The 26732-nt window shown below is 40.8% G+C and overlaps 1 protein-coding gene across 1 annotated transcript in view; it reads right to left on the reverse strand.

Annotated features, from left to right (window-relative positions):
* The window catches only part of LOC124717062 (molybdenum cofactor biosynthesis protein 1-like), a 111698-nt gene that overhangs the window by 54785 nt on the left and 30181 nt on the right, over nucleotides 1-26732 (reverse strand). The window contains exons 4-5 of the mRNA XM_047243745.1: nucleotides 21022-21248; nucleotides 8684-8908 (exon numbers count right to left, since the gene is read on the reverse strand). Coding sequence (XP_047099701.1) covers nucleotides 8684-8908; nucleotides 21022-21248 — 452 coding nt within the window. The remainder of the gene's footprint in view (nucleotides 1-8683; nucleotides 8909-21021; nucleotides 21249-26732) is intronic.

Here is a 26732-nt window from a genome sequence, read left to right on the forward strand (position 1 = left end):
TTATGTTCTTCTTTTAGTTCAGAAGACTCAGGATATGTATGTTATTACTCCCTCAAAATTTGAATTCGCTACTCGAAGTAGTTTCTGGGATTTAGGGAAAAATGCAAGAGAAAATGTAAATTTTCAGGAAGAGTTTATAAAGTTTTAATAGACTGTAACTCAATATATGCTTAACATTTTATTTTTAGTCACTCAGAAGCACCCTGCAGCATACTGTATATCATCCTCTTGATCTTTTTCTAAGTGTTTTCTTCTTTTTGGACTCCGTAGTGGCCAACTGTGCTGCATACTCTGCTTTACCAGTGCAAACCTTGTCCATCCATTCAAATTCTCTGATGCAGTTTGCTCCAGGATTAATTCCCATATGTTGTAGCACTTTCAAGCTACCAATGTTGCCATCATTAAAAGCAATAACAGCATGACTGGCCCCACTTTAGTGTCTTCATTCCAAGAAAAATATTTTTTGGTCTACATCTACATCTACATCTACATCCATACTCCTCAAGCCACCTGACGGTGTGTGGCGGAGGGTACCTTGAGTACCTCTATTGGTTCTCCCTTCTATTCCAGTCTCGTATTGTTCGTGGAAATAAGGATTGTCAGTATGCCTCTGTGCGGGCTCTAATCTCTCTGATTTTATCCTCATGGTCTCTTCGTGAGATATACGTAGGAGGGAGCAATATACTGCTTGATTCCTCAGTGAAGTTATGTTCTTGAAACTTCAACAAAAGCCCGTACCGAGCTACTGAGCATCTCTCCTGCAGAGTCTTCCACTGGAGTTTATCTAGCATCTCCGTAACGCTTTCGCAATTACTGAATGATCCTATAACGAAGCGTGCTGCTCTCCATTGGATCTTCTCTATCTCTTCTATCAACCCTATCTGGTACGGATCCCACACTGCTGAGCAGTATTCAAGCAGTGGGCGAACAAGTGTACTGTAACCTAATTCCTTTGTTTTCGGATTGCATTTCCTTAGGATTCTTCCAATGAATCTCAGTCTGGCATCTGATTTACTGACGATCAACTTTATATGATCATTCCATTGTAAATCACTCCTAATGCATACTCCCAGATAATTTATGGAATTAACTGCTTCCAATTGCTGACCTGCTATATTGTAGCTAAATGATATGTGATCTTTCTTTCTGTGTATTCGCAGCACATTACACTTGTCTACATTGAGATTCAATTGCCATTCCCTGCACCATGCATCAATTCGCTGCAGATCATCCTGCATTTCAGTACAATTTTCCATTGTAACAACCTCTCGATATACCACAGCATCATCCGCAAAAAGCCTCAGTGAACTTCCGATGTCATTCACAGGGTCATTTACGTATATTGTGAATAGCAACGGTCCTATGACACTCCCCTGCAGCACACCTGAAATCACTCTTACTTCAGAAGACTTCTCTCCATTGAGAATGACATGCTGCGTTCTGTTATCTAGCAACTCTTCAATCTAATCACATAATTGGTCTGATAGTCCATATGCTCTTACTTTGTTCATTAAACGATTGTGGGGAACTGTATCGAACATCTTGCAGAAGTCAAGAAACACGGCATCTACCTGGGAACCCGTGTCTATGGACCTCTGAGTCTCGTGGACGAATAGCGCGAGCTGGGTTTCACACGATCGTCTTTTTCGAAACCCATGCTGATTCCTACAGAGTAGATTTCTAGTTCCCAGAAAAGTGATAATACTCTAACATAACACATGTTCCAAAATTCTACAATTGATTGATGTTAGAGATATAGGTCTATAGTTCTGCACATCTGTTCGACGTCCCTTCTTGAAAACAGGGATGACCTGTGCCCTTTTCCAATCCTTTGGAACGCTACGCCCTTGTAGAGACCTACGGTACACTGCTGCAAGAAGGGGGGCAAATTCCTTCGCGTACTCTGTGTAAAATTGAACTGGTATCCCATCAGGTCCAGCGGCCTTTCCTCTTTTGAGCGATTTTAATTGTTTCTCTATCCCTCTGTCGTCCATTTCGATATCTACCATTTTGTCATCTGTGCGACAATCTACAGAAGGAACTACAGTGCAGTCTTCCTCTGTGAAACAGCTTTAGAAAAAGACATTTAGTATTTCGGCCTTTAGTCCGTCATCCTCTGTTTCAGTACCTCTTTGGTCACAGAGTGTCTGGACATTGTGTTTTGATCCACCTACCGCTTTGACATAAGAGCAAAATTTCTTAGGATTTTCTGCCAAGTCAGTACATAGAACTTTACTTTTGAATTCATTGAACGCCTCTCGCATGGCCCTCCGCACATTACATTTTGCTTTGCGTAATTTTTGTTTGTCTGCAAGGTGTTGGCTATGTTTATGTTTGCTGTGAAGTTCCCTTTGCTTCCGCAGCAGTTTTCTAACTTGGTTGTTGTACCACGCTGGCTCTTTTCCATCTCTTACGATCTTGCTTGGCACATACTCACCTAACGCATATTGTACGATGGTTTTGAACTTTGTCCACTGATCCTCAACACTATCTGTACTTAAAACAAAACTTTTGTGTTGAGCCGTCAGGTACTCTGAAATCTGATTTTTGTCACTTTTGCTAACCAGAAAAATCTTCCTACCTTTTTTAATATTTCTATTTATGGCTGAAATCGTCGATGCAGTAACTGCTTTATGATCGCTGATTCCCTGTTCTGTGTTAACTGTTTCAAATAGTTCGGGTCTGTTTGTCACCAGAAGGTCTAATATGTTATCGCCACGAGTTGGTTCTCTGTTTAACTGCTCAAGGTAGTTTTCAGATAAAGCTCTTAAAAAATTTCACTGGATTCTTTGTCCCTGCCACCAGTTATGAAAGTTTGAGTCTCCCAGTCTATATCCGGCAAATTAAAATCTCCACCCAGAACTATAACATGGTGGGGAAATCTACTCGAAATATTTTCCAAATTATCCTTCAGGTGCTCAGCCACAACAGCTGCTGAGCCAGGGGGCCTATAGAGACATCCAATTACCATGTCTGAGCCTGCTTTAACCGTGACCTTCACCCAAATTATTTCACATTTCGGATCTCCGTCAATTTCATTCGATACTATTGCACTTCTTATCGCTATAAACATGCCTCCCCATTCACTGTCTAGCCTGTCTCTGCGGTATACATTCCAATCTGAGTTTAGAATTTCATTACTGTTTACATCTGGTATCAGCCAACTTTCTGTCCCTAGTACTATGTGGGCATTGTGACCGTTTATTAATGAGAGCAGTTCTGGGACCTTTCTATAGACGCTCCTGCAGTTTACTATTAGCACATTAATATTGTTATTCCCTGTTGCATTTTGCCTACTCCTACCTTGCCGCATCTCAGGAGGCATCTTGCCGGGCCTAGGGAGGGAATTCTCTAACCTAAAAAACCCACATGTGCACTCCACACATACTCCGCTACCCTTGTAGCCGCTTCCTGCATGTAGTGCACGCCTGACCTATTCAGGGGGACCCTACATTTCTCCACCCGATAGCGGAAGTCGAGAAATTTGCACCCCAGATCTCCGCAGAATCGTCTGAGCCCCTGGTTTAAGCCTTCCATTCGGCTCCAAACGAGAGGATCGCGATCGGTTCTGGGAACAATACTACAAATAGTTAGCTCAGATTCCACCCCGTGAGGCTTTCCGCCTTCACCAACTCCGCTAACCGCCTGTACGAACTGAGGATGACCTCTGAACCCAGACGGCAGGAGTCATTGGTGCCGACATGAACAACACTTTGCAGTCGGGTGCACCCAGTGCTCTCTATCGCCGCCGGCACGGCCTCCTCCACATCTCGGATGAGACCCCCCGGCAAGCAGACAGAGTAAACACTGGCCTTCTTCCCCGACCTTTCTGCTATTTCCCTAAGGGGCTCCATCACCCGCCTAAATTTGGAGCTCCCAATAACTAATAAACCCCTCTCCCCATGTGCCTGCTCGGACCTTGCTGAAGGAGCGGCCACATGTCCACTCACAGGCAGAACGGGCGATGCCACACGGCCAGCCTCCACATTGACCCTCCGCCTCATGCGCCGCGAACGCCGCTGAACCCGCCACTCCCCTTGGGGAGAGGGTGGCCCAACCGTGCCCGGTACCCGCAAAGATGTCTCTACAGCAGGGACAGTGGGTGAAGCATGTAACACCTGGGGTGTACCATGCAACGCACCAGACTCCCCACTGCCGCTACACTCCGAGGCAGCAGCCTGAAGGCGGCTAACCGCGGCCATCAACACGTTCAGCTGTTCGCGAACAGTGGCCATCTCCTCCTGTGTCCGTACACAGCAGTCACACATCCTATCCATCCTAAGAAATCAATTTACTGTAGAGAGTTAATCAGCTTATAACTAGACTGCTAATTCACTAAAGGCGGCTGATAGTTGACTAAACTGTGGTTACTAGACACTTTTTATAGAAAACAATGAAAATAGCACTACCTGTCTCTGGACTGTATTGAAAACAAACACTAGCACTACTGGCACTATGGCTGACTAAATGGACTCTCTCTGACTGTATTCAAAACAAACACGAAATCTATGGAACACTATTACTAGCACTCGACAATTAAAGCTTCCTAAAAGCAAAAACACACGGAAGAAGAAGTGACAAGTAAGAAAAATAGAGTTAATACTTAAATTAGCGTAGCTCGTTGCACAGCAGACATGACGCAGACAGCAGTTACGACGACACTGACACTATAAGATTATTGAACAACTCATTGGGATTTTGAGTCTGACAATGCAGACACTTCTTCAATAATTCAGGATTGCCAGGTCTCTGTAAACAGGTTTTATGATATCCACAACTGCTGCCGGGATGGAATGTTTATGGCTGTATGACCTGTTTGAGTACTGGGCATTGCGGTAATTGCACCATGAACCAGATCCAAGAGGGCAAAGATGGTGTACTGGTTTTTCATCAGCTGACAGTCTCTGGAAGAAGGTAGCCCATACTGCCTGCTTCATTTTCAACAAATCCTCAGTATTATTTCTAATGGCAATCTCATAATACTGTTGTAGTTCATCAATCATTTTGCCTGTCAGCCTGCTTCTTATGGTCTTACCACCTGAAAGTTTCTTGTCTCTCAAACTTTGTTTCAACTTCCTCAATCTGGTACCCATCCTCTTCTGGACATGACCAACACATTCCAGTTTTGTGATAACCTTCTCACCATAAGGCTGAGTGGCTACTACACTGTTATATGCATTTGAGTCTGCATAACCTAAGAACTTAGTGTAACACACTCCCCTTTAGTTTACAGATCTATTATAAATTTCAACAGCTGCACAGGCCTCCGTACCATTAGTTGTCCTTCATAATTTCTATCACAGATATGCCCTTCTTCATTCCCTGATTTATACTTATAACAATGTTTGGTTAAAATCTGGAAATCTATTAGCTTTCCAGTATCCACACTGGTCACTGTAGCAACAGAATTCTTAGAACTGTAGCTGCGCTTCTACCAAGTGCCCCAAAAGCTACTGATATGTCAATCATACCATCGTTTATTTCAGCAGCTTCATTTGCAGCACCCTTCATTGACTCACATGCAGCAGATTCCACAGCAGCTCCAATAAATCCTGCATACTTGTCGATTTTATAAAGTAGGTGTGGCATATACATCACGACACACATTGTTTCTGCTGCAGTGTGTCCTTTGCCAATAGCTCTCAATCCATAAAACCACCTAACATTTACTTCAAAATAATTATCTTTACACTTATCAGAATTCCAAAATGAATGAATATATTGGCAACTGGCACAATTAATGATAAGTTTTCTGGCTAGTCCATTTGATACCTCAATGTCTTCATGTAAACTAACTGGCCCTCCACGTACATACAGCACACACATTCACATAACACCCCTGTTAGGATGTGTAAATCTATCAGAATATAACCTAACCTACCGTTTACATGACTTTTGTTTTGAGAAAACTGTGTTATCACTATGTTTTATTTTAATCTTCGAAGCACTAATAGGTGTTTCTCTAGATACTGATGAGATTGCCAGTATTTCATTGTCTGTAACTTCACACACCACATGCTGAACACAATGTTTCCCTTTATTCAAAAATCTATTACCATGAAACCCACATTTCTTAAAAACACTTCATTTTGGAGTCATACTTTTTGAGAGATTTATCAGTCTATTCGTCACTTTTCCTCGGAAAAACATTAGCCCTTCGATATACAAAGCATGTTTATACTATGAAAAGATACGATACTATTTTTGACAGTGCTACCAATACAAACACATAATTTAACCTTTATAACATAGCAATCCACAGCCTCCTACAGGGTGGTCCATTGACAGTGATCGGCCAAATATCTCACTAAATAAGCATCAAATGAAAAAACTACAAAGAACGAAATTCGTCTAGCTTGAAGGGAGAAACCAGATGGCACTATGGTTGGCCTGCTAGATGGCGCTGCCATAGGTCAAACTCATAACAACTGCATTTTTTAAAAATAGGAACCCCCATTTTTATTACATATTCGTGTAGTAAAGAAATATGAATGTTTTAGCTGGACCACTTTTTTCGCTTTGTGATGGATGGGGCTGTAATAGTCACAAATATATAAGTATGTGGTATCACATAACATTCTGCCAGTGCGGACAGTATTTGTTTCGTGATACATTACCCGTGTTAAAATGGACCGTTTACCAATTGCGGAAAAGGTCCATATTGTATTGATGTATGGCTATTGTGATCAAAATGCCCAAGGGGCGTGTGCTATGTATGCTGCTCGGTATCCTGGACGACATCATCGAAGTGTCTGGATCATTCGCCGGATAGTTACATTATTTAAGGAAACAGGAAGCGTCCAGCCACATGTGAAACGTCAACCACGACCTGCAACAAATGATGATGCCCAAGTAGGTATTCTAGCTGCTGGGGCAGCTAATCCACACATCAGTAGCAGACAAATTGCGCGAGAATTGGGAATCTCAAAAACATCGTGTTGAGAATGCTACATCAACATCGATTGCACCCGTACCATATTTCTATGCACCAGGAATTGCATGGCGATGACTTTGAATGTCATGTACAGTTCTGCCACTGGGCACAAGAGAAATTACGGGACGATGACAGATTTTTTGCATGCGTTCTATTTAGCGACGAAGCATCATTCACCAACAGCGGTAACGTAAACCGGCATAATATGCACTATTGGGCAACGGAAAATCTACGACAGCAGTGACAAGTGGAACAGCAGCGACCTTGGCGGGTTAATGTATGGTGTGGCATTAAGGGAGGAAGGATAATTGGCCCCCATTTTATCGATGGCAATCTAAATGGTGCAATGTATGCTGATTTCCTGCGTAATGTTCTACCAATGTTACAACAAGATGTTTCACTGCATGACAGAATAGCGATGTACTTCCAACATGATGGATGTCCAGCACATAGTTCGCGTGCGGTTGAAGCAGTATTGAACAGCATATTTCATGACAGGTGGATTGGTCATCAAAGCACCATACCATGGCCCGCACGTTCACCGGATCTTACGTCCCCGGATTTCTTTCTGTGAGGAAAGTTGAAGGATATTTGCTATCGTGATCCACCGACAACGCCTGACAACATGCGTCAGCGCATTGTCAATGCATGTGCGAACATTACGGAAGGCGAACTACTCACTGTTGAGAGGAATGTCGTTACATGTATTGCCAAATGCATTGAGGTTGACGGACATCATTTTGAGCATTTATTGCATTAATGTGGTATTTACAGGTAATCACACTGTAACAGCATGCGTTCTCAGAAATGATAAGTTCACAAAGGTACATGTATCACATTGGAACAACCGAAATAAAATGTTCAAATGTACCTACGTTCTGTATTTTAATTTAAAAAACCTACCTGTTACCAACTGTTCGTCTAAAATTATGAGACATATGTTTGTGACTATTACAGCGCCATCTATCACAAAGCGAAAAAAGTGGTCCAACTAAAACATTCCTATTTCTTTACGTATTACACGAATATGTAATAAAAAATGGGGGTTCCTATTTAAAAAAACACAGTTGATATCCGTTTGAGCTATGGCAGGGCCTTATAGCAGGCCAACCACAGTGCCAACTGGTTTCCCCCTTCGAGCTAGACAAATTTTGTTCTTTGTAGTTTTTTCGTTTGACACTTATTTCGTGAGATATTTGGCCCGGTCACGATCAATAGACTACCCTGTATATAAAAAATTACCGATTTTATTAGGTCTTGAAGTAATGCATGTAAAAATTTTAACATTTTCAACTGGTGTAGATTATATTTTAGAAAATAAAATAAAATACTTCCCACGCAAGTTTAAAAGTGATATACATATCATTTTATTCAGAAAATTGCAAATTTTATAATCAGATAAAAACCCGAAAAAGTGAAAAATAATTTTTTCCCCTTCTAACTCCCCTTAAAGTTACGAAAATGTGCAAGCTTTCGGAGCCAGTGGCTTCTTCTTCTGGCAAAAACAATGAAGGGGTAGGAAAAGGGAAGAAAGAAAAGGATTGTCAAGGTTTAGGAAATGGGGAGAGTTGCAGAAAAGCTGCACAGAAACCCAGGCCAGGACAGACTTACTGAATGAGATGAGAAATATGTAACTAAACCAGCCCATCTCTCATACCACCAGCAGATGTGAAGTATTCTTGTGATTGGTAGTAAGTCACAAACATTAAATTATTTTCAATGTATGTTCATATGTAATACTGCACGTACCTTTGAGGTATCATTGGGCCCATTGGGAAGAGGTGCAAAATCAGGCCACTGCTTTCTAATTATTTGGAGCATTTCACTAAATGAGACCATCTTCCCATCATTCCATTTGTTGCCGCTGAAAGGCATGTACTCGATAAATCTTACATCAACATTTTTCTCTTTTGTTAACTCCACAAAACTGCACACTTCATCTTCATTAAAACCTCGCATTACAACACAATTTATCTGTGGAAGAAAGACACCATTAAAAACTTGGTATCAGATAAAGCATGGTTTAAACAGAGTTTGAAAGACTTTTTGATAGGCAACTCATCCTACTCTATAGATGAATATCTTAACAGAGGCTGTTAGGCCAGCTTAAATAAGAATGTCTGTTAGATTTCAGTTCTGAGAGCACTTTGTCACAACAGTCAAGATTATGTACTTTTTGTTTGATAAATTTATTAATAGTGCATAACAATGTTTCAGTCTGACAGCGTATCAATTCTGAAAATATTAGCTGTTCCAGTTTGTATTGTATTCACCTAGTTTGACAATCTCCTGACAAATGCTCAGGGTATTCAAATGTTTTATATTTTTTATGTTATCCTTTCTGGCATGTTACTCACCCATGAGAATCATCTCATGTTTTGGGTCTTGGAACAAAAGCTGAATCTAATCTAATCCAACCTACAAAATAATGGTTCTACAAACCTGTTATATTTGTATACCTCACTGATTCTGGATTCTGTTAAATTAATCTTTTTCTCTCTTTTTAGAGAATGTGGGAATTTATCTTAGCATGCCAAGCTGTTAACCTTCTTAACAATTTACGAAAATTAAACTACATACATCTCCAATCTTTTCCCCCACTCCAACGCACACATCTTTTGCTGAAGGTATTATTTTAACTATTACATTAAATTAAGAAGCTTTCTTGGAACTGTGCTGCCATTTGTGAAACAAAGTTAAAAGTGTTCTCAAGATAAAAGGTCTTCACAAAAGGAGCATTTAGTATCTGTGCAGGTGGTAATACTGACAGCCTTCATATAAAAAAGCCCAAATGCTTTACATATACATGCAATGGCAGAAAAAAGGAAAAGAGCACACCTTTCATTCAAGCATTGAATATATAAACTGATGAGATAGAACACTATGACCTCCTGTTTGATAATGTGTTTGTCCACTGTTGGAACACAATACAGCAGTGATTTTGTGTGGGACGAGTTCAACAAATTTCAGGTATGTTCCCAGCATTATGTGAAGTATGTTCCCAGCATTATGCAGCACCGCATGTCTAAGCACAGGTCATGTAATTCCCATAAAATGGAGATCAGTGGTTTCTGGGTGCAGAACTGGTATCTGATAGTATCCCAGATGTATTCCATCAGATTCAGAAGGGGTGAATTTGATTCTGGCCTCGTGACACTGAAAGTCATATTGTTGAAACATGTCACCTTCATTAGGGACAGGGTGCGGACAGTGCACAATAATGTTCACACAGAACAAAGCTTTATGGAGCCTTCAGTTACTACCACAGGACCCACAGAAGACCAGGTGAATGTCCTCCATAGCATAATATTGATCCCACTGGCCTAAGTCTGTAGCAAAGTGCACCTTTCAAGCACCCATTCACTCTGTTGACATTGAATGCGCACACAACCATCAAGCAGGTGTAATGCGAAACACGAATGATTCAACCAGATGACACATTTCTATTGATTCACTGCCCAATCTCAATGCTCCTGAGCCACAGAAATTGTAATTCAATAGTGTTGTCAACATGGGAACATACAGGGGTTGTCTGCAGCAGAGCCCTATGTTTAACAATGTGCAATGAATGGTGTGCTCTGAAATACTCGTGCTTCCACCAGCACTGTGTCATCAGACCTGCCATAGAAATTCGCTTCCTCAGCCGAATGTCATCTTTTTCAAAGGAACCATCCCAGCATTTGTCTTAAATCATTTAGGGAAATCAAGGAAAACCCAAATTTTGGTGGCCCGATGGGACTCGGGTCCGTTGTCCTCTTGAAGGCAAGTCCACTGTGGTGGCATGACCTAGTCTTAATTAAGCCAGAAAATCCTGGGAAATGCTGACATACTTATTGATTTAAGATATAACAATTTAAAACAATCCTTTCATGAATTTCACTACAATTTTCTGCTCTTTTGAAAAAAATTTTCTTTTGATTGTTTTGATTTTGTTTTGTATGTTTAAATAATGATAGCAGTCTCTATAAATGGGCAGTTTGACTTTTAAGTTTAGTTATACTGTTTTAAACTACATCCTTCATCCATTTGCCCATCCAGAAGTGCGATAGGTTAAAACTTGAAGACTATGGTGGGGTGGTGGAGGACAGTCATGTGTCAAGGAGGAGGTGCTGCCAGAAATGAAGAGTGTGTGAGGTGACCTAATTGACACTGCATACAGGGAGAATAAAAATGCTCTATTCCATATTCATTTACAATCTACGTCTGGCCCCCATGTCGTTTTACTTTTCTCCAATAAGAAAAAAGAAATCATCAGTAACTGTCTTTATAAGGTCTTAAAAGGAAACAAACAACAGAAAATCTAGGCTGGAATAATGACCATATTATAAAAAAGATACATTGCTATTCACTGTATACAGGAGATGTTAGGTCACAGACAAGCACAACAAAAAGACTACTAAACACGTAAGCTTTAGATCAGAAAGTCTTCTTCTAAAGTGGACAAAACACACACACACACATGACCATTGTTTCTCCCATGATGCGCAGTTGCTCCCAGTCTGGCCCTGGCAGCCAGAGACAATGGTCATGTATGTGTGATCTGCATTTGCATGCACGTCTGTGTGTGTGTGTGTGTGTGTGTGTGGGGGGGGGGGGGGGGGGGGTGTTGCCCCAGAAGCTTATGTGTTTAATAGGATTTTTTTTTTTTTTTGCCTGCCTGCAACTCAACATCTACACTATACGGTGAGTGCCAATCTATCCTTTTCATAATACTGTCGATATAAGGTCTATAAACTTTGCCTGAATAACCTTGCCAAGAGGCATATTGTGGAGTAATCCGAAAGGCTCTACTAATATGTACAAGAGGAAGGAGAGCACAATCTCAATGTAAGTTTTTAGAAAACTGGTGTGTCCATTACTTCTGCAAACCTTTCAGAACGGACACGGTCTGCACTTCATTCAGCAAGATGAGTAATAAACAATATTAGCAATACTGCATCAAACTTGTTCACTTTCATCTTTGGATTAAACATTCGATTTCAGAGAGTACAGAATTTGGCAGAATCAAATTTTGGGGATATGTGGAACTGGGACAATGGCATATTTTTTACCCATTCAACAAACTAAGCACTGCTGATTGCTACATGTTGTAACTTTTATTGTGTCTGCTGCTGCAATGCATATATGAAACTGTAAGTGCAGCATCTATGATGGAATAAAATGTTATACAAATGAAACAAACAGGCACAGTGAAATAGAGTAGTATGGCTCATCATTTTGGTCTCACAGATTAGCAGATGTTGACTTGAAAGATAATACTGAAGAAGTTGAATCCAAAGGAGAGGATGTAGATGGTATTTCAACTAATTCTGACTATGAAATAAAACAAAGTACAGCAGGGAGCTCTGACGAATCAAAGAGCAGCGATGAAGATTCTGATGAATAGTAAAGTACGAGTTAAGAAATAAGATGCTACTGAGATCGTAAATTTTTGTTGTGTTGATGAATCTGTTAACAAACATCAAAAATGCACTGAAACATTTGCACATGTAGTGTTGGGAGGTGACAAACTGTCATTACTGTTGGAGGTGCTACATATTTCTTGCTGTTCTACTCCTACATGACACTGTATCTGAAGGTATAGAATGAATCTTCATTGGTCAGAGAAATGGGTAACACAATTTTACAAGTCTCTGCTGTCATGCAATCTCTTCAGGGAAATCATGACTGTACCAAGATTCGGTTTGTGGTCGACAAGGTCAGAGTGATTAAGAAATGCAAGGCAGCTACCGTGTCAGTCCTACAAGAGAGAGACGTAGCAAACTGTCAAAGCATGTACATTCCCGGTCCATATATTTGTGGTGATGTACTAACCAAGTAATACTGAAGTGTGATCCAAGTCGCACAAATATGGCTTTAATAATAACCTCTGAACAATATGCCTCTAAGGACTCCTCAAGACGCAGAACACTGATGTGCACATTACAAACTAGAATCACACAGAGAGGCAGTCAGCACTGTTCCACACTTATATATGTGCGAGTCGCCAGCAGATGGCACGGCAGGGGCCGCGCCGCACGCTTGCCTCCCAGAGGCGGCCTCCAGCACCCGGCCTGCACTAATCAGTCGGTGGCCAATTCAAAGACGCCCGTACGGCAACACCACTCTGTACAATCACACTGACACGTACTAGTAGCACAATACAGCAGTGATGAGCAGTAGTACCCCTCCTGTCTTGCGCGCTTTTTATCTGGTTCTACAATTTTCTTTCCTAGACCCACACAAATGCCTAATCCTCCTAATTCAATTTGCTCTGCAGACTATTTAAAATCCATAAAGAAAAAGGAGCCACAATTGCACTTGGTGTGCCAGTTACTTTCCAATGCATTGGCACCAGCTGATCTTATTTAAGAATACTGAACTTTGGTTGCCATACTTCCAGCACATCCTTTGCTCCTGTAACTTTCCTGGTCTAAATCCAAGTTAACTCCCAGCCCCCACCCTTGCCACGCACACGCACACGCACACGCACGCGCACACGCACGCGCACACGCACGCGCACACGCACACGCACACGCGCACACACACACACACACTCTCTCTCTCTCTCTCTCTCTCTCTCTCTCTCTCTCTCTCTCTCTCTCTTCGCCCCCCTCCCCCTCCCATCAGCCACGTGTGTGCTGTTATCTTACGTCACGCCCTAGTCTATGAATGCCCAGCTGTCTGTCACCTGACCCCTCTACCAGCACCCCTAGCTAGCCCACAGATGGCTCCCCATTCTCCCACGAGCCACTAGGTGCTACACGCTTCCCTCCAAACCCCTCCCTGCATCCCATCTCTCTCCATCCCTCACATCGCCTCAACCCACCCCATCCTACCCCACTCTACAGACCCACCTCACTCCAGAACACTCACCGTGGGCCAGTAAAGGCCTGGCAGTCGACTGACCACAACATAAGGAGACATGCATGCGCATGTGAGTGAGTGTGTGTGTGTGTGTGTGTGTGTGTGTGTGTGTGTGTGTGTGTGTGTGTGTGTGCGCGCGCGCGCGCGCGCGCATGTTTTCCCTACAGCAACAAAAAGAAAGTGCATTCTTGAAGCTCGCCAAACAACATACCTTTCAAGTTTGGAAGGTAGAAGGCGAGGTACTGGCGGAAGTAAAGCTGTGAGGACGGGTCGTGAGTCGTGCATGGGTAGCTCAGATGGTAGAGCACTCGCCCACGAAAGGCAAAGGTTCCAAGTTCAAGTCTTGGTCCGGCACACAGTTTTAATATGCTAGGAAGTTTCATATCAGTGCACACTCTGCTGCAGAGTGAAAATATCATTCTACGTACCTTTTGTTTGTGTGCCTATTGATGACACAGCGCTTCTGCCTTTTGGTGAGTTGTCTCCTTTATTCCTAAATAATTCGTAATTTTCAACCGAAACTTTCCATACGTTATTATTCCATCCTACATTACAATATGCAATTTCCAGAGTATGTGGTCATCTGTGAATATGATGGGGGTAACAACTGTAGGAGACCAAAAACTGACTGCAGTAAGCAAGTTCAAGTTAATCTAGGCTGCAGTAGTTACGCAGAGGTGAAGAGGGTCACACAGGGTAGACTAGTGTGGGCAACTCTATGAAACCAGTCTTCAGATGGAAGATCACAACAATAAAAACATTTGATTCAGCATACACCAGACTCCAAACAGCATACACAACCTGTATGTTCAGAAACACAGAAAATCACTGGGGAGTAATAAGAGAGTATTGTTGTAACTTCTTATCAACCTGGTTACCAAAATGCATATTAAGAAGACTGGTAAAGTGTTATTTTAAAGGGGTCACTCCAAAGCACCACGAAAGTATCTGAGCAATGTATAAAATTAGAGAATCAGTGCACAATATTGAAAGCCTATCTACATTATCTATATCTGCATGACTAGTCTGTAATTCACAATTAAATGCTGGCAGAGGGTTCAGAGAACCACCCTCAACCTATTTATCTACCATTCCATTCCCCTACAGCATTTGAGGAAAAACAAACACTTAAATATTTCCGTAAAAGCTCTGATTTCTCTTATTTTATTACAATGATCATTTCTCCCTATGTAGGTGGGCTCTAACACAATATTTTCACATTTGGAGGAGAAAGTTGCTGATTAAAATTTTAAGAACCTGCTGCAGCAGAATGCTTTTGTTTTAATGACTGCCACCCCAATTCACATGCGATATCTGCGGCATGCTCTTTCAAGTTTCCCAATAATACAAAATGAGCTGCCCATCTTTAAACTTTTAAATGATGTCCTCTGTCAGTCCAATCTGGTAAGGATACCACACCATGCAGAATACTCCAGAAGAGGACAGACAAGTGTAGTTGTAGATAGTCTCTTTAGTAATCATAATCTTCTAAGTATTTTACTAATAAATCACAGTGTTTTGTTTGCTTTCCCACCACATTATCTATGTGAGCATTCCAATTTAAGTTATTTGTAAATGTAATTCCCCAGTATTCAGTAGACTTCACAGCCTTTAGATCTGCGTGAATTATCATGTAACCAAAATTTAGTAGATGCCTTTTACTACTCTTGCAGATGACATCACAATTTTTATTATTTAAGGTCAGTTACCACTTTTTGCATCATATGGATATGTAGTCTAAATCATTTTGCAGTTCATTTTGATCATCTGATCACTTTACAAGACAGTAAATGATTTACAAGACTGTAAATGATAGCATCATCTGCAAACAATCTAAAAGGGCTGCTCACATTCTCTCTTAAATTGTTAATGTAGATCGGCAACAGCAGGTGGTCTATAACACTTCCTTGAGGAATGTCAGATATCACTTCTGTTTTACTTGATGATTTTCCATCAATTACTATGAACTGTGACCTTTCTGACAGGAAACCACACATCCAGTTGCACAACTGAGACAATACTCCATAGGCACACAATATGATTAGAAGTCACTTGTGAGGAACTGTTTGAAAAAGTCTTCTGGAAATCTACAAATATGGAATCAATTTGAGATCCCCTGTCGACAGCACTTATTACTTTGTGTGAATAAAGAGCTAGCTGTGTTTTGAAAGATCAATATTTCTGAATCTGTCTTGGCTATTTATCAATAAATCATTATCTTTAAGATAATTCATAATATTCAAACACAATATATCTTCCAAAAACCAAATGCAAATCAACATTAGTGACATGAGTCTGTTATTTAGCAGATTACTCCTCTTTTCTTTCCTGAGCATTGGTGTGACCTGAGCAACTTTCCAGTCTCTAGGTACGGATCTTTATCAAATGAGCGGCTGTATATGATTTCTAATGGAGCTATTGTATCAGCATACTCTGAAAGAAACATAGCTGCTTTATTGCACTGAGGATAGCTACTTCTAAGTTACTCACAGTTGCAGTTGTTCTTGATTTGAATACTGCAATAATCACTTTGTTGTCTTTGGTGAAGAAATTTCAGAAATCCGTGTTTAGTAACCCTGCTTTAGTGGCACTGTCATCAGTAACATTACCACAACTATCGCACAGTGCAGGTATTGGTTGTGTCTCGCCACTGGTGTACTATACATGCAACCTGAACCTCTTTGGATTTTCTTCCAGATTTCAAAACGAAGTTTCACTGTGGGAACTATTAAACACATCTTGTACTGAAACCCACCCTAAGTTCCGAGCTTCAGTAAAATATCGCTAATCTTGGAGATTTTGCATTGTTTTAAACTTTGACACGCTTTTTTTCATTACTTCTGAAGCAGTGTTTTGACCTGTTTTGTGAACTACCCTTTTAAATTATTTGGTATCCTTTCAATTTATTTGGTATATATCTCTTAATTGATATTGGTACTATTTCTCTGAATTTAAACCACACCCGGTCTACACTTACATCGTCAGACTTGAAGGAGTAGAGACTTAGGAGTAGAGACCGTCTCCTTGGAAGGCATCAAGTTAATTTTTATCTGCTTTCTTATTAAATGCCCTGTTGTGTAGGATTGAAAATTAATAGAGATAAGGCAGACAGAATGTGCAAAGTAAGTGGAAATTACTCATCTCTTCCCCGATTGCAGTGCAATAGAAGATACTACAAGATGTTGACTCAGTAGCTTTATCTGTAATAATGAGGTCACAGATACTTAAATCACCAGCAGAACTGGAAAACCAGTCCCTATGGCAATTAGGTCTGTAATATGTCAACAAAGCTTTGGCTGTACTCCTCTATCATTCTACCAATAGCCATTTATGTGTGTGGGACCTGGAAAATGTCAGTAAAATCAGCACACAGTCTCAATATTTTTCACCAACAATGTTCGAGGCGAATTCTGATGATCAGTTATCCCAACCAAGTTACAAACGATGAAGTGCTGAGAATATGAGGTCTACACAGCCTAAACAAAATTCTTGCTGATAGAAGACTGAAGCTTGCAGGTTATGTTCTACGCGTGTAAGTTGGAGGAATTGCAAAATTAACACTGTTGTGGAAATCAATGGACAGATACAGATGTACAGGAAGACCTTTTAACACCTGGAACTTTTGCAAAGAATCTTCAATGCATGGACACAAACTTGGAGGAAGATGAGAACTTGGCAGCTGATCAAGTGCACTGGTGGAAACCAGTTCCTTATATGGTACATAGCAAGTCTGAGTAAGTAAGTAAGTAAGTACAATTAGGGATTTTACAAAACTGTTGGATGATTGATATTATTGTATAGATTTGACACTGTTGGACTTCTACTTTTTCCTTGGTGTGTATTGTTCAAATTTTGAGTTTTATGAGAAAGCTGATAGGTACTTATCGATCAACCTTCCCTCACACGAACTGACATTGTCTCCTTATAAATTCTACTGTGCTAACAATTATTTACTGAGAATCCTCGACCAGGTCTCCACAGCTCAAATAAGCCAGTTTCTTTTAAATTTCTGTTTATGGCTATAATTGTCTTCCAAGTATGGTGACACAACATCCTGTCGTGAAACTTTTGTCTTTACTCTTGTTTACTTTTCTGGGCACTGCCTTTTGCTGCACTGTACACTAAATACACTATGTGAGTAAGCCCAATCTCCAACAAACAATTGTGAACTGTAAACAGTCGTAAACTCTACCAGGACACATAACAAACAATTAACATTTTTGTTTTAGTGTTCCAAGCTGTGAGGTCATCAGCGGACAAATAATTTAGTACCTATTCCTGACATGCTGTTGTTTGGAACAACAACTGACATGATCCAAAATATTACTTTCTTTTATTATAGCTTCACTTTTATTTTGTCTAATGATTACTAATTTCAGTATCAAATACCATCATCAAGCCACTCTATGATCAGAAAGCACAGTATATCGTTAAAATATCGTTTAATAGACAGATTACCATTAAATCATCATTCCTTAAAGTAATGTCCAAAGTGGAGGGACAAATGACTAATTTTATATACAAAAGTCAGAGTACTGAACCGGATATGAAAGAAGGAAAATCAGAAGGGCAGTGAGAGACGGGTGCCTTCTATCACCTTACTTATTTAATATGTTCATCAAGGAAGTAATAACAACAACAAAGAAAAGATTACAAGAATCAAAAGGTAATTTCTGGAATACTCCAAGGAAATGTGATAGGACCATTACATTTACAATGTATATAAATGATCCAGTAGAAAGTGTCAGAGGCTCCTTAATATTGTTCAAAGGTACTACACTTGTCCATCAGAAAGTAGCAACAACAGAAGACAGTATCAATTTGCACAATGACCTGCAGAGGATTGGTGAATGGTGCAGGCTCTGGCAGTTGACCCTGCACATAAATAAATGTAACATATCACACACACACACACACACACACACACACACACACACACACACATAGGAAAAGAAATCCAATACTGTACAACTACACTATTAGTGACAAATTGCTGGAAACAGAATCTACCATAAAATATCTAGAAGTAACTATCCAGAGCAACCTTAAAGTGAATGACCACGTAAAACAGCAATAGGAAAAGCAGATGCCAGACTAAGATTCACGGGAAGAATCTTAAATGAATGTAAATCACCCCTGTGTCCTTACCCAGTAGGACTGACAGAAGAGAGAAAGAAGGTCCAACAAAGTGCGAAGTGTTTTGTCACAGGATCATTTAGTCACCGTGAGATCATTATAGAGATGCTCAGCAACTCCAGTGGCAGATGCCATAAGAGAGCAGTTGTGCATCACGGAAAGATTTACTACCGGAATTTCGAGAGAGTAGTTTCCGAGAAGAGTCCGACAACATAATAGTTTCTCTCATATACAATTCACGAAATGATCACGAGAAGAAAATTTGAGAAGTTAGAGATAATACAGAAGCGTACTGACAGTCATTCTTCCCAAGCACTGTTCACAAGTGGAACAAGGCAGAGGGGATCAGTTGGTGGCATGAGACGTACTCCCTGCCACACACGGTTAGGTGGTTTTTGGAGCATGATGTAGATATGGAAACTTAATTGCATGCATATACACTGCAGATTGACGACATTGCAATAGTAAATCAGAGTAGGAACTAAATAAAATGTTTCAGGCCTTAAATCAAGAAATGGTACAACTAAAGCTAAAAATGAATACAAAGAAGACAAAAGTTATGGCTACAGACAAGAAAGGAGGTGGAGGTAGGACTGACACAGAACAGGCAATGAGCAACTCAAGAAAGGAACTGAAATTCACTATCTCAGTAGCATTTTGCAAGAAAACAATCAATATTTCAAGGCATTCAAGAAAAGAATAGCACAGGTGAAGAGTTCCTTCCAAAATAAGAAGAAGCTGCCACTGAATAAACATATCAGCTTCCACATTAAGAAAATATTTGTAAAGACCTTTGTGCGGAGTGTTCTGACACACAGATGCAAAATCTGTACATTAGAAAAGCCAAAGGAAGCTCGCCTCAAACCTGCTGAAATGTGGTTCTGGAGGAGAAGTACAAGAACTAGCTGCAATGACAGAAAAATTAAAGGAAATAGGAGAGAAGAAAGAACCACTGAAAGTTATAGGCCAGGGCAAAGCAAAATACACTAGACACTTAACTGGAGACGATAATCTTTTAAAAAACATTTCTGAAGGCAAGATCGTAGGTAAGAAAACAAGGGGATGACTGAGAACGTCCTACTTAAACAATATGATCAATGAATGGGATTTTCTTCATACATGGAGATGAAGACAACTGCTGAAGAGAGGAAGCTGTGGCTGCAGAGACAAGGTTTAACCTTTTGGAAGAGTAAGGACAAACTAATACAAAATATGATTCTGCATGGTAACTACATATGGAGTAAATGACAAACTTCTTGTGTGCAGTCATCAAGTCACTTACCCCAGTAGGTGTCTTATCTACTAAAAGTAAAGGTCACTGTTGTGCTTTCAATAGATGTGAACTGCACCCTGAAAATGGTATGTCTAGTTTGCAGTTGTACAGAAGCTTTTTATTTTGCAAAATGGTTCAAATGGCTCTAAGCACTATGGGACTTAACATCTGAGGTCATCAGTCCCCCAGACTTAGAACTACTTAAACCTAACTAACCTAAGGACATCCCTGCCCAAGGCAGGATTCGAACCCGCGACAGTAGCAGCAGCACGGTTCCGGACTGAAGTGCCTAGAACTGCTCGGCCACAGCGGTCAGCTTTTATTTTGCAAAGAAATTTTTGATAATAAGATGAACTGATGTTGGTACTTGCTACTGAAACCAGTAGTACTTAGACACAACAAAAGTGTGACTACAGAATTAAGAATAATTTTTCCAAACAGTCGAGTATTTTTTTCAAAACAACACCACAATAGAGGAAACTTATTTTAAACTAAAGACACAAAAGAAAAAAAGAGAAACTGTAAAGATCTTGAGTCTCATAAGACTCTTGGGAGGAAAATATAAGATATTTAATTGGTAAACTTGCAAGGCATACTTTTTTATGTTGTATAAACTACGAAACTGTTAGCATCATCAGCTAAAATTTACTTCTTCTGTCTTAATATACCTTCCTTCACTTACAGCTGCAGTGTGGAGGCAGGGGTGAGGGTGGGGGCGAGGGTGAGGGCGTACTGCTTTAAAATGGTGATTCTCGTATTGATATTCTTAACAATAGATTTATATCTTTTGCTTATGAAAGTCTGCATGCGATGACAGCTGCACTAGTAATACCTTCACAGGGTCGTATTCAAGTTGCAAGGCTAGATCTATGCCAGCCATGACACGCTCCCAGCCTTTCCTCCTCGTGATCTGGTTGTAGCGTTGGGACTGCAGGGTGTCTAAGCTGATGTTCAGACCGTCAAGCCCTGCCCTCTGCAAGGCAACCAGCTGTCTTGTCAACATGAGGCCATTGGTTGTCATTAAGACACTTTCAAGATCTTTTATTTTCTTCAAGGCACCTGTGAAACAGCAAATTATTCTAAAGAAACTGAAATAAATAATTTGTAACACTGCTGCTGCATATGAAACAAAACTCCAGTTAATAAATTGAAAATACAAATTCCTTAAAAGTTAACTGTACATTTGCCCGAATACAAAGAGATTAGAAGGGTTAATAAACTGTATTGAAGAATGCAAGTTAAGATAGCAATGAAAAAATAATTAGAGGCATAAGATCACCTAACGCAACAGGGAAATGGGAATCAATATGAACCATTACCCAACTACTGTCAACTGATTCCATGTCAACATGCACACTGTATAAACCACTGTGGGTTGTACGACAAAGTACATTGTTGTACCACACATTATGGTTTTTCCCCATTCAATGCTCATGTGGAGTGTGGGAAGAATGATTCTTTAAATGGTTCTGTGCATGCTGTAATTAATCTTGCCTTTATGGTCCCTATAGGAGTGATACATATGTGGTTATTGTATAATCCCTAAATACCTCGCTTAATACAGGTTCCTGAAATTTCATAAGTTGGGTTTTGTCATATATTTGGCATCTATCTTCACTTGTCTGGCATTTCCAATTTTTTTGTAGCTTCTTGACGCTCTCCCATGCATCAAATAAATCTATGATCAATCATGCTACACTATTTTGTATACATTCAATGTCTGCCATTAGCCTTATTTGTTATGGGTCATACTTAAGCGATATTCTAGAATGGGCCACACAAGTATTTTATAAGCAATGTCCTCTATAGACTGATTGCATTTTCCAGTATCTTACCAACGAATTGAAGTCTGCATTCTGCTTTGCCTACAAGTGAGTCTATGTCATCATTTCATTTCATACTCTCACAAATTGTTACATCCAGATATTTGTATGAGTTGACCAATTAAAACTGTGATTATTTGATAATGTAGTCATACAATACTGTCTTATTTGTTTTGTGATGTGCTGCAATTTACATTTCTGAAAACTTAAACTCAGTTGCCTATCTTTGGACCATTTTGAAATGTTATGATCTGACTCAATATTTGTGCAAATTTTTTTTCAGGCAATACTTCATTATAGACAACTCTATCATCCAGGAAAAGTATGAGGTTCCTTATAATATCGTCTTCCAGAACATTAATGTACAACATTAATGTAATGGTATAAATTACTATAACTGTATAATAAGTTTATAAGTGTGTAAAATACATTGAACTATTTGTTACAATAAAACATTGTACTGGTATACTCAGCAAGATGTTAAATCAGCAGATAGCTACATTTTATGTTCAACATTTTGTGTACAGCATATATTATGGAAAGGATTTATAACCAAATTAAATAAATCTGAAGAAATGGTAGTGTGTGTCTGGGAAAAAAAATCCATAAAAACTCATACAGTCCTATTTGCTATTATGTCACTGTTACTGAAATATAATACAAAGTAACTGAATTCGATGAACATTCTCAGAGCGCAATATGCCTCAGAGTGAAATGGATGAAAGCAAACCACACATTTTGTTCTCAATCTGCGGAAGCATTATGCACTGTGAAACACTGTACTGCTGTTCTACATAAAAGCTGTCTCATTGCCAACATCTTTCCCCTGCTGGCTGTTCTACACTTCTCATCGCTGATTCAACACGTTGTAAGATATTTTAAGCTGTATGACACCACAGTCCAATCTGGTTAGGATAGCATAAAAATAATATATGAATTTCAGTATTGAAACTGGAACAGCAGAAAAGGTAGGAAACAGCAGAAATTTACTTGTAAGGGTGCATACATGATTAAATTTTGGGAGTATTGGGTGCAGACTTAAGTACACAGAGCTGCTGCCGACTGACAGGAACAACAGCTCTCAGCACACTGGATATCAAATCGAGCTTGGATTACAGCCATGGGTACATCACTTCATGCTACTCAACTGTATGTCATATGTCAGAGTTCATCAGCTGTAGTGGCTGGCGATTGGTGGCATACCCATCTCTTGGCATCCTGTGAACAGACGTTCCCCACAGGTGACAGATTTGAAGAAAATGCTGGATACGGCAACAGTGGAACACTCTTTGTATCGAGGTAGCTCAGTACAGCTCGGGTGATGTGTAGTCTTGAAATTATCTTGTTAAAAGATAACATCACGGAGCCCTTGAAAATAGGGCACAGCGATAGGCCTTAACAAAACACAAATGCAATGGCTGCTGTCCAAATTACTGGCTATGTGAACCAGAGGTTGTGACATGTATCCAGTTGCACCCCATACCATCACATCACATGCTGGACCCGCATGAGAATGACAGGTACAATCTGGCCAGGTCTGTTGGCATCAGAGCCTCCACACACAAGTACATCAATTGTGACGATGTTGCAGAACTGAGACTCATCTGATACGATGACACAGTGCCATTCCTGTGCCTGGCATTGTTGTCAGTTGCACCGCTGTCAGTTCACCTCTCTCTAGACCTGCATTAAGGGCTTGACAGTCTGTGCTGCTCCAGATGCCATCCCATTGTCTGTGTGGATACTTGTCTCACTGTATACAAGCCCATTTCCTGACTAAATGTACACAACTTCGCTGCAGGATCACGTACGCATGAGCAAACACTTGTCTGCCCTCTCAGGTGCTAGTTGGGTGGCACTACTGAGGCCCTGCAAGGCATTTAGCATGGCCCTCCTGAACCTACCAATTCTATGTTCGCACAATATGAGATTCTGAGCAATGCAAGCAGCAATATAGTGAAACAATAAACCAGAGTCTCAGCAGACCATGAGCCTGCCACTGCCAAATCTGGAATGCTGATAAACATTTCTCCTTCTTCCATTATGCTTAACACGGTCTTCTTGTAAACAACCAGCACTGTAATAGAATTTCTGAATGAGAAACCTGCTCCATAAGCTTTTCTTACATACAGAATATGCATGGGAGTGCTGAATAGTAATGCCTCTGAATTTTTTATTCTGTTCTCAATATCGGTCGAGGAATGACACGTCACACTCGGTCGACTTTCCCACTTCACTGACTCGTGGCACACCCCCCTCCTGCAAACAGATGGAGTCGCAATAGGCAGTCCACTCCGACCAGAGATTGTGAATATGTTTACGGTGCACTTCGAGGAAGAGGCCCTGATGTCATCCAAATGGAAATCCATCTTCTTCTTCTTCTTCTTCTTCTTCTGTTATGTGGATCTGGCCTCATGGAAGAGACAAACTTCTTGACTTCTTTGTACATCTGAACTCCACACGCCACAAAATCAAATTCACTATGGAGACCAAAGAAGAAGGAAGACTACCATTCCTGGACAGCATAGTCAGGAGAATAACGGACAGCACCCTGTGCCACAGCACGTATCAGAAGAGAAAGCACACTCATCTGTATTTGCATGCAGATAACTGCCACCACTGGGTCACGAATAGTGGGGTACTAAAAACACTAGTACACAGGACGCACACCAACTCAGAGGCAGAGTTTCTGCTCCAGCAACTCGAACACCTCAGACTGTATGCCAAAAGAACAGATACTCAGAATGGCAGATTAAGCATGCTCTTTGCCCCGCCACTACAGTATAACCTGTGGAAATGGAAGAAAGCACAAAGGAAGAGTTATTCACAACCTTTATACCGTGCACTGGTGTGCTATCAGGGAAAGTCGGGCGCATACTGAAAAAGCACTTCGTTATAACTGTCTTTTACCTGTCCAATAAAACACGGAAATTTTTAGGGAGTGTAAAAGATGGTTGCAGTTTGCAGGAGGTCAGGGTGTACTAGAATCTGTGCTAGTGTGGTAAGACACATATTGTACAAATAGAGCACAGCATCAGAGATCGCTGCCAAGAACACCAGCAGCCCACTTGATTAATGTACTCCAGCGAGGAGGAGGAGGAAATTAGTGTTAAAGTCCCATTGACAACAAGGCCTTTAGAGATGGAGCACAGGCTTATATTAGGGAAGGAAATCAGCTGTGCCCTTTCAAAAGAACCATCCCAGCATTTGCCTTAAGCAATTAAAAGAAATCATGGAAAATCTAAATCAGAGTGGCTGGACACATGTTTGAACCATTGTAGTCCTCCTGATAGTGAGTCCAGTGTGCCAACCACTGTACTACCTCACTCAGTTGCAGCCCACCAAGTCAGGAGTCTTAGAGCACTGTTCATCAGACAATCATGATATGGAATATGAATGTAGCAGGATTTGAGTGCTGACCTTAAAATACTGGGACAATGTTGTTAGAGAAGCCACTGAAATTCGCACCAGGGGGTAATCTTATCAATCGGGACTGCAGCTAGACTCTCAGCAAGGCTTGGGAACTCACACTGGTTCTAATTAAGAAGAAGCTCAGCAAACGCAAAAATCTGGTGACCAGGGCAGATAGAGCTGCTATATTGACACTACCACAGATGCCGATGCAAGCATCTCCAAGGCTTCTGATGTGCATCCTCGGGCATGGACCACAGGAAGAACGGTTTGCAGTGGGAGGGGGATATACGCTGAAATGTCAAAGAAAATGGTATAGGTATGTGTACTCAAATACAGAGATATGCAAATATTCAGAGTACAGCGCTGCAGTTGGCAATGCCTGTATAAGACAACAAGTGTCAGGTGCAGTTGTTAAGCTGGTTACTGCTGCTACAATGGCAGCTTATCAAGATTTAAGAGAGTTTGAACATGATGTTACAGTCGGCACACGAGCTATGGTACTCAGCATCTCCAAGGTAGTGATGAAGTGCGGATTTTCCCATACAACCATTTCAAAAGCGTACCATGAACATCAGAAATCCAGTAAAACATCAACTCCCTGATATCGCTGCAGCCGGAAAAAGATCCTGCAAGAACAGGACTAATGATGACTGAAGAGAATCGTTCAATGTGACAGAAGTGCAATCCTTCTGCAAATTGCTGCAGATTTCAATGTTGGGCCATCAACAATTTGGTTGGTTGGTTGGTTTAAAAGGGGGAGGGGGGATCAAACTGCTAGGTCATCGGTCCATCATTCCTATTAAAATAATTCCACAAGGGTGGGAGCAAAATAATTGAGACATACAAAACACAGGTGGAAGAAAGGAGAAAACCACAAGCATGACAGAAGGACAACAAACATTAAATTGGCACAATCAGACAAGAAAACCACAGAGAGACGCAAGAAATGTGTAGAAGAGATCAAAACAAGAGAACAGATTACCATGGCTGCCTGACCATGAGAATAAAAAGGAGAAGCCAGCCAACACATTAAAACCTCCACCGTATAAGCACTAGGGTGGAGGACACAGTGGGACAAAGGAGTTGCACTAAAACTTAGATCAAATGACAAAACCCACCCCCCTAAATAAAACATAAAGCTGCTGTTGAGGCATTGTCACCCAACACCGAAGGTAGGGTGCTGGGAAAGTTAAAAGTCTGCCACAGAGCGGCTAAAGTGGACAGTCCAGCAAGAGGCGGACAACCGTCATTTGTGAGGCACAGTGACGCTGAGGTGGGTCCTCGCGACGGAGGAGGTAACCACGCA

The sequence above is a fragment of the Schistocerca piceifrons genome, chromosome 9 (assembly GCF_021461385.2).
Source record: "Schistocerca piceifrons isolate TAMUIC-IGC-003096 chromosome 9, iqSchPice1.1, whole genome shotgun sequence".
Taxonomy (NCBI): Eukaryota; Metazoa; Arthropoda; class Insecta; order Orthoptera; family Acrididae; genus Schistocerca; species Schistocerca piceifrons.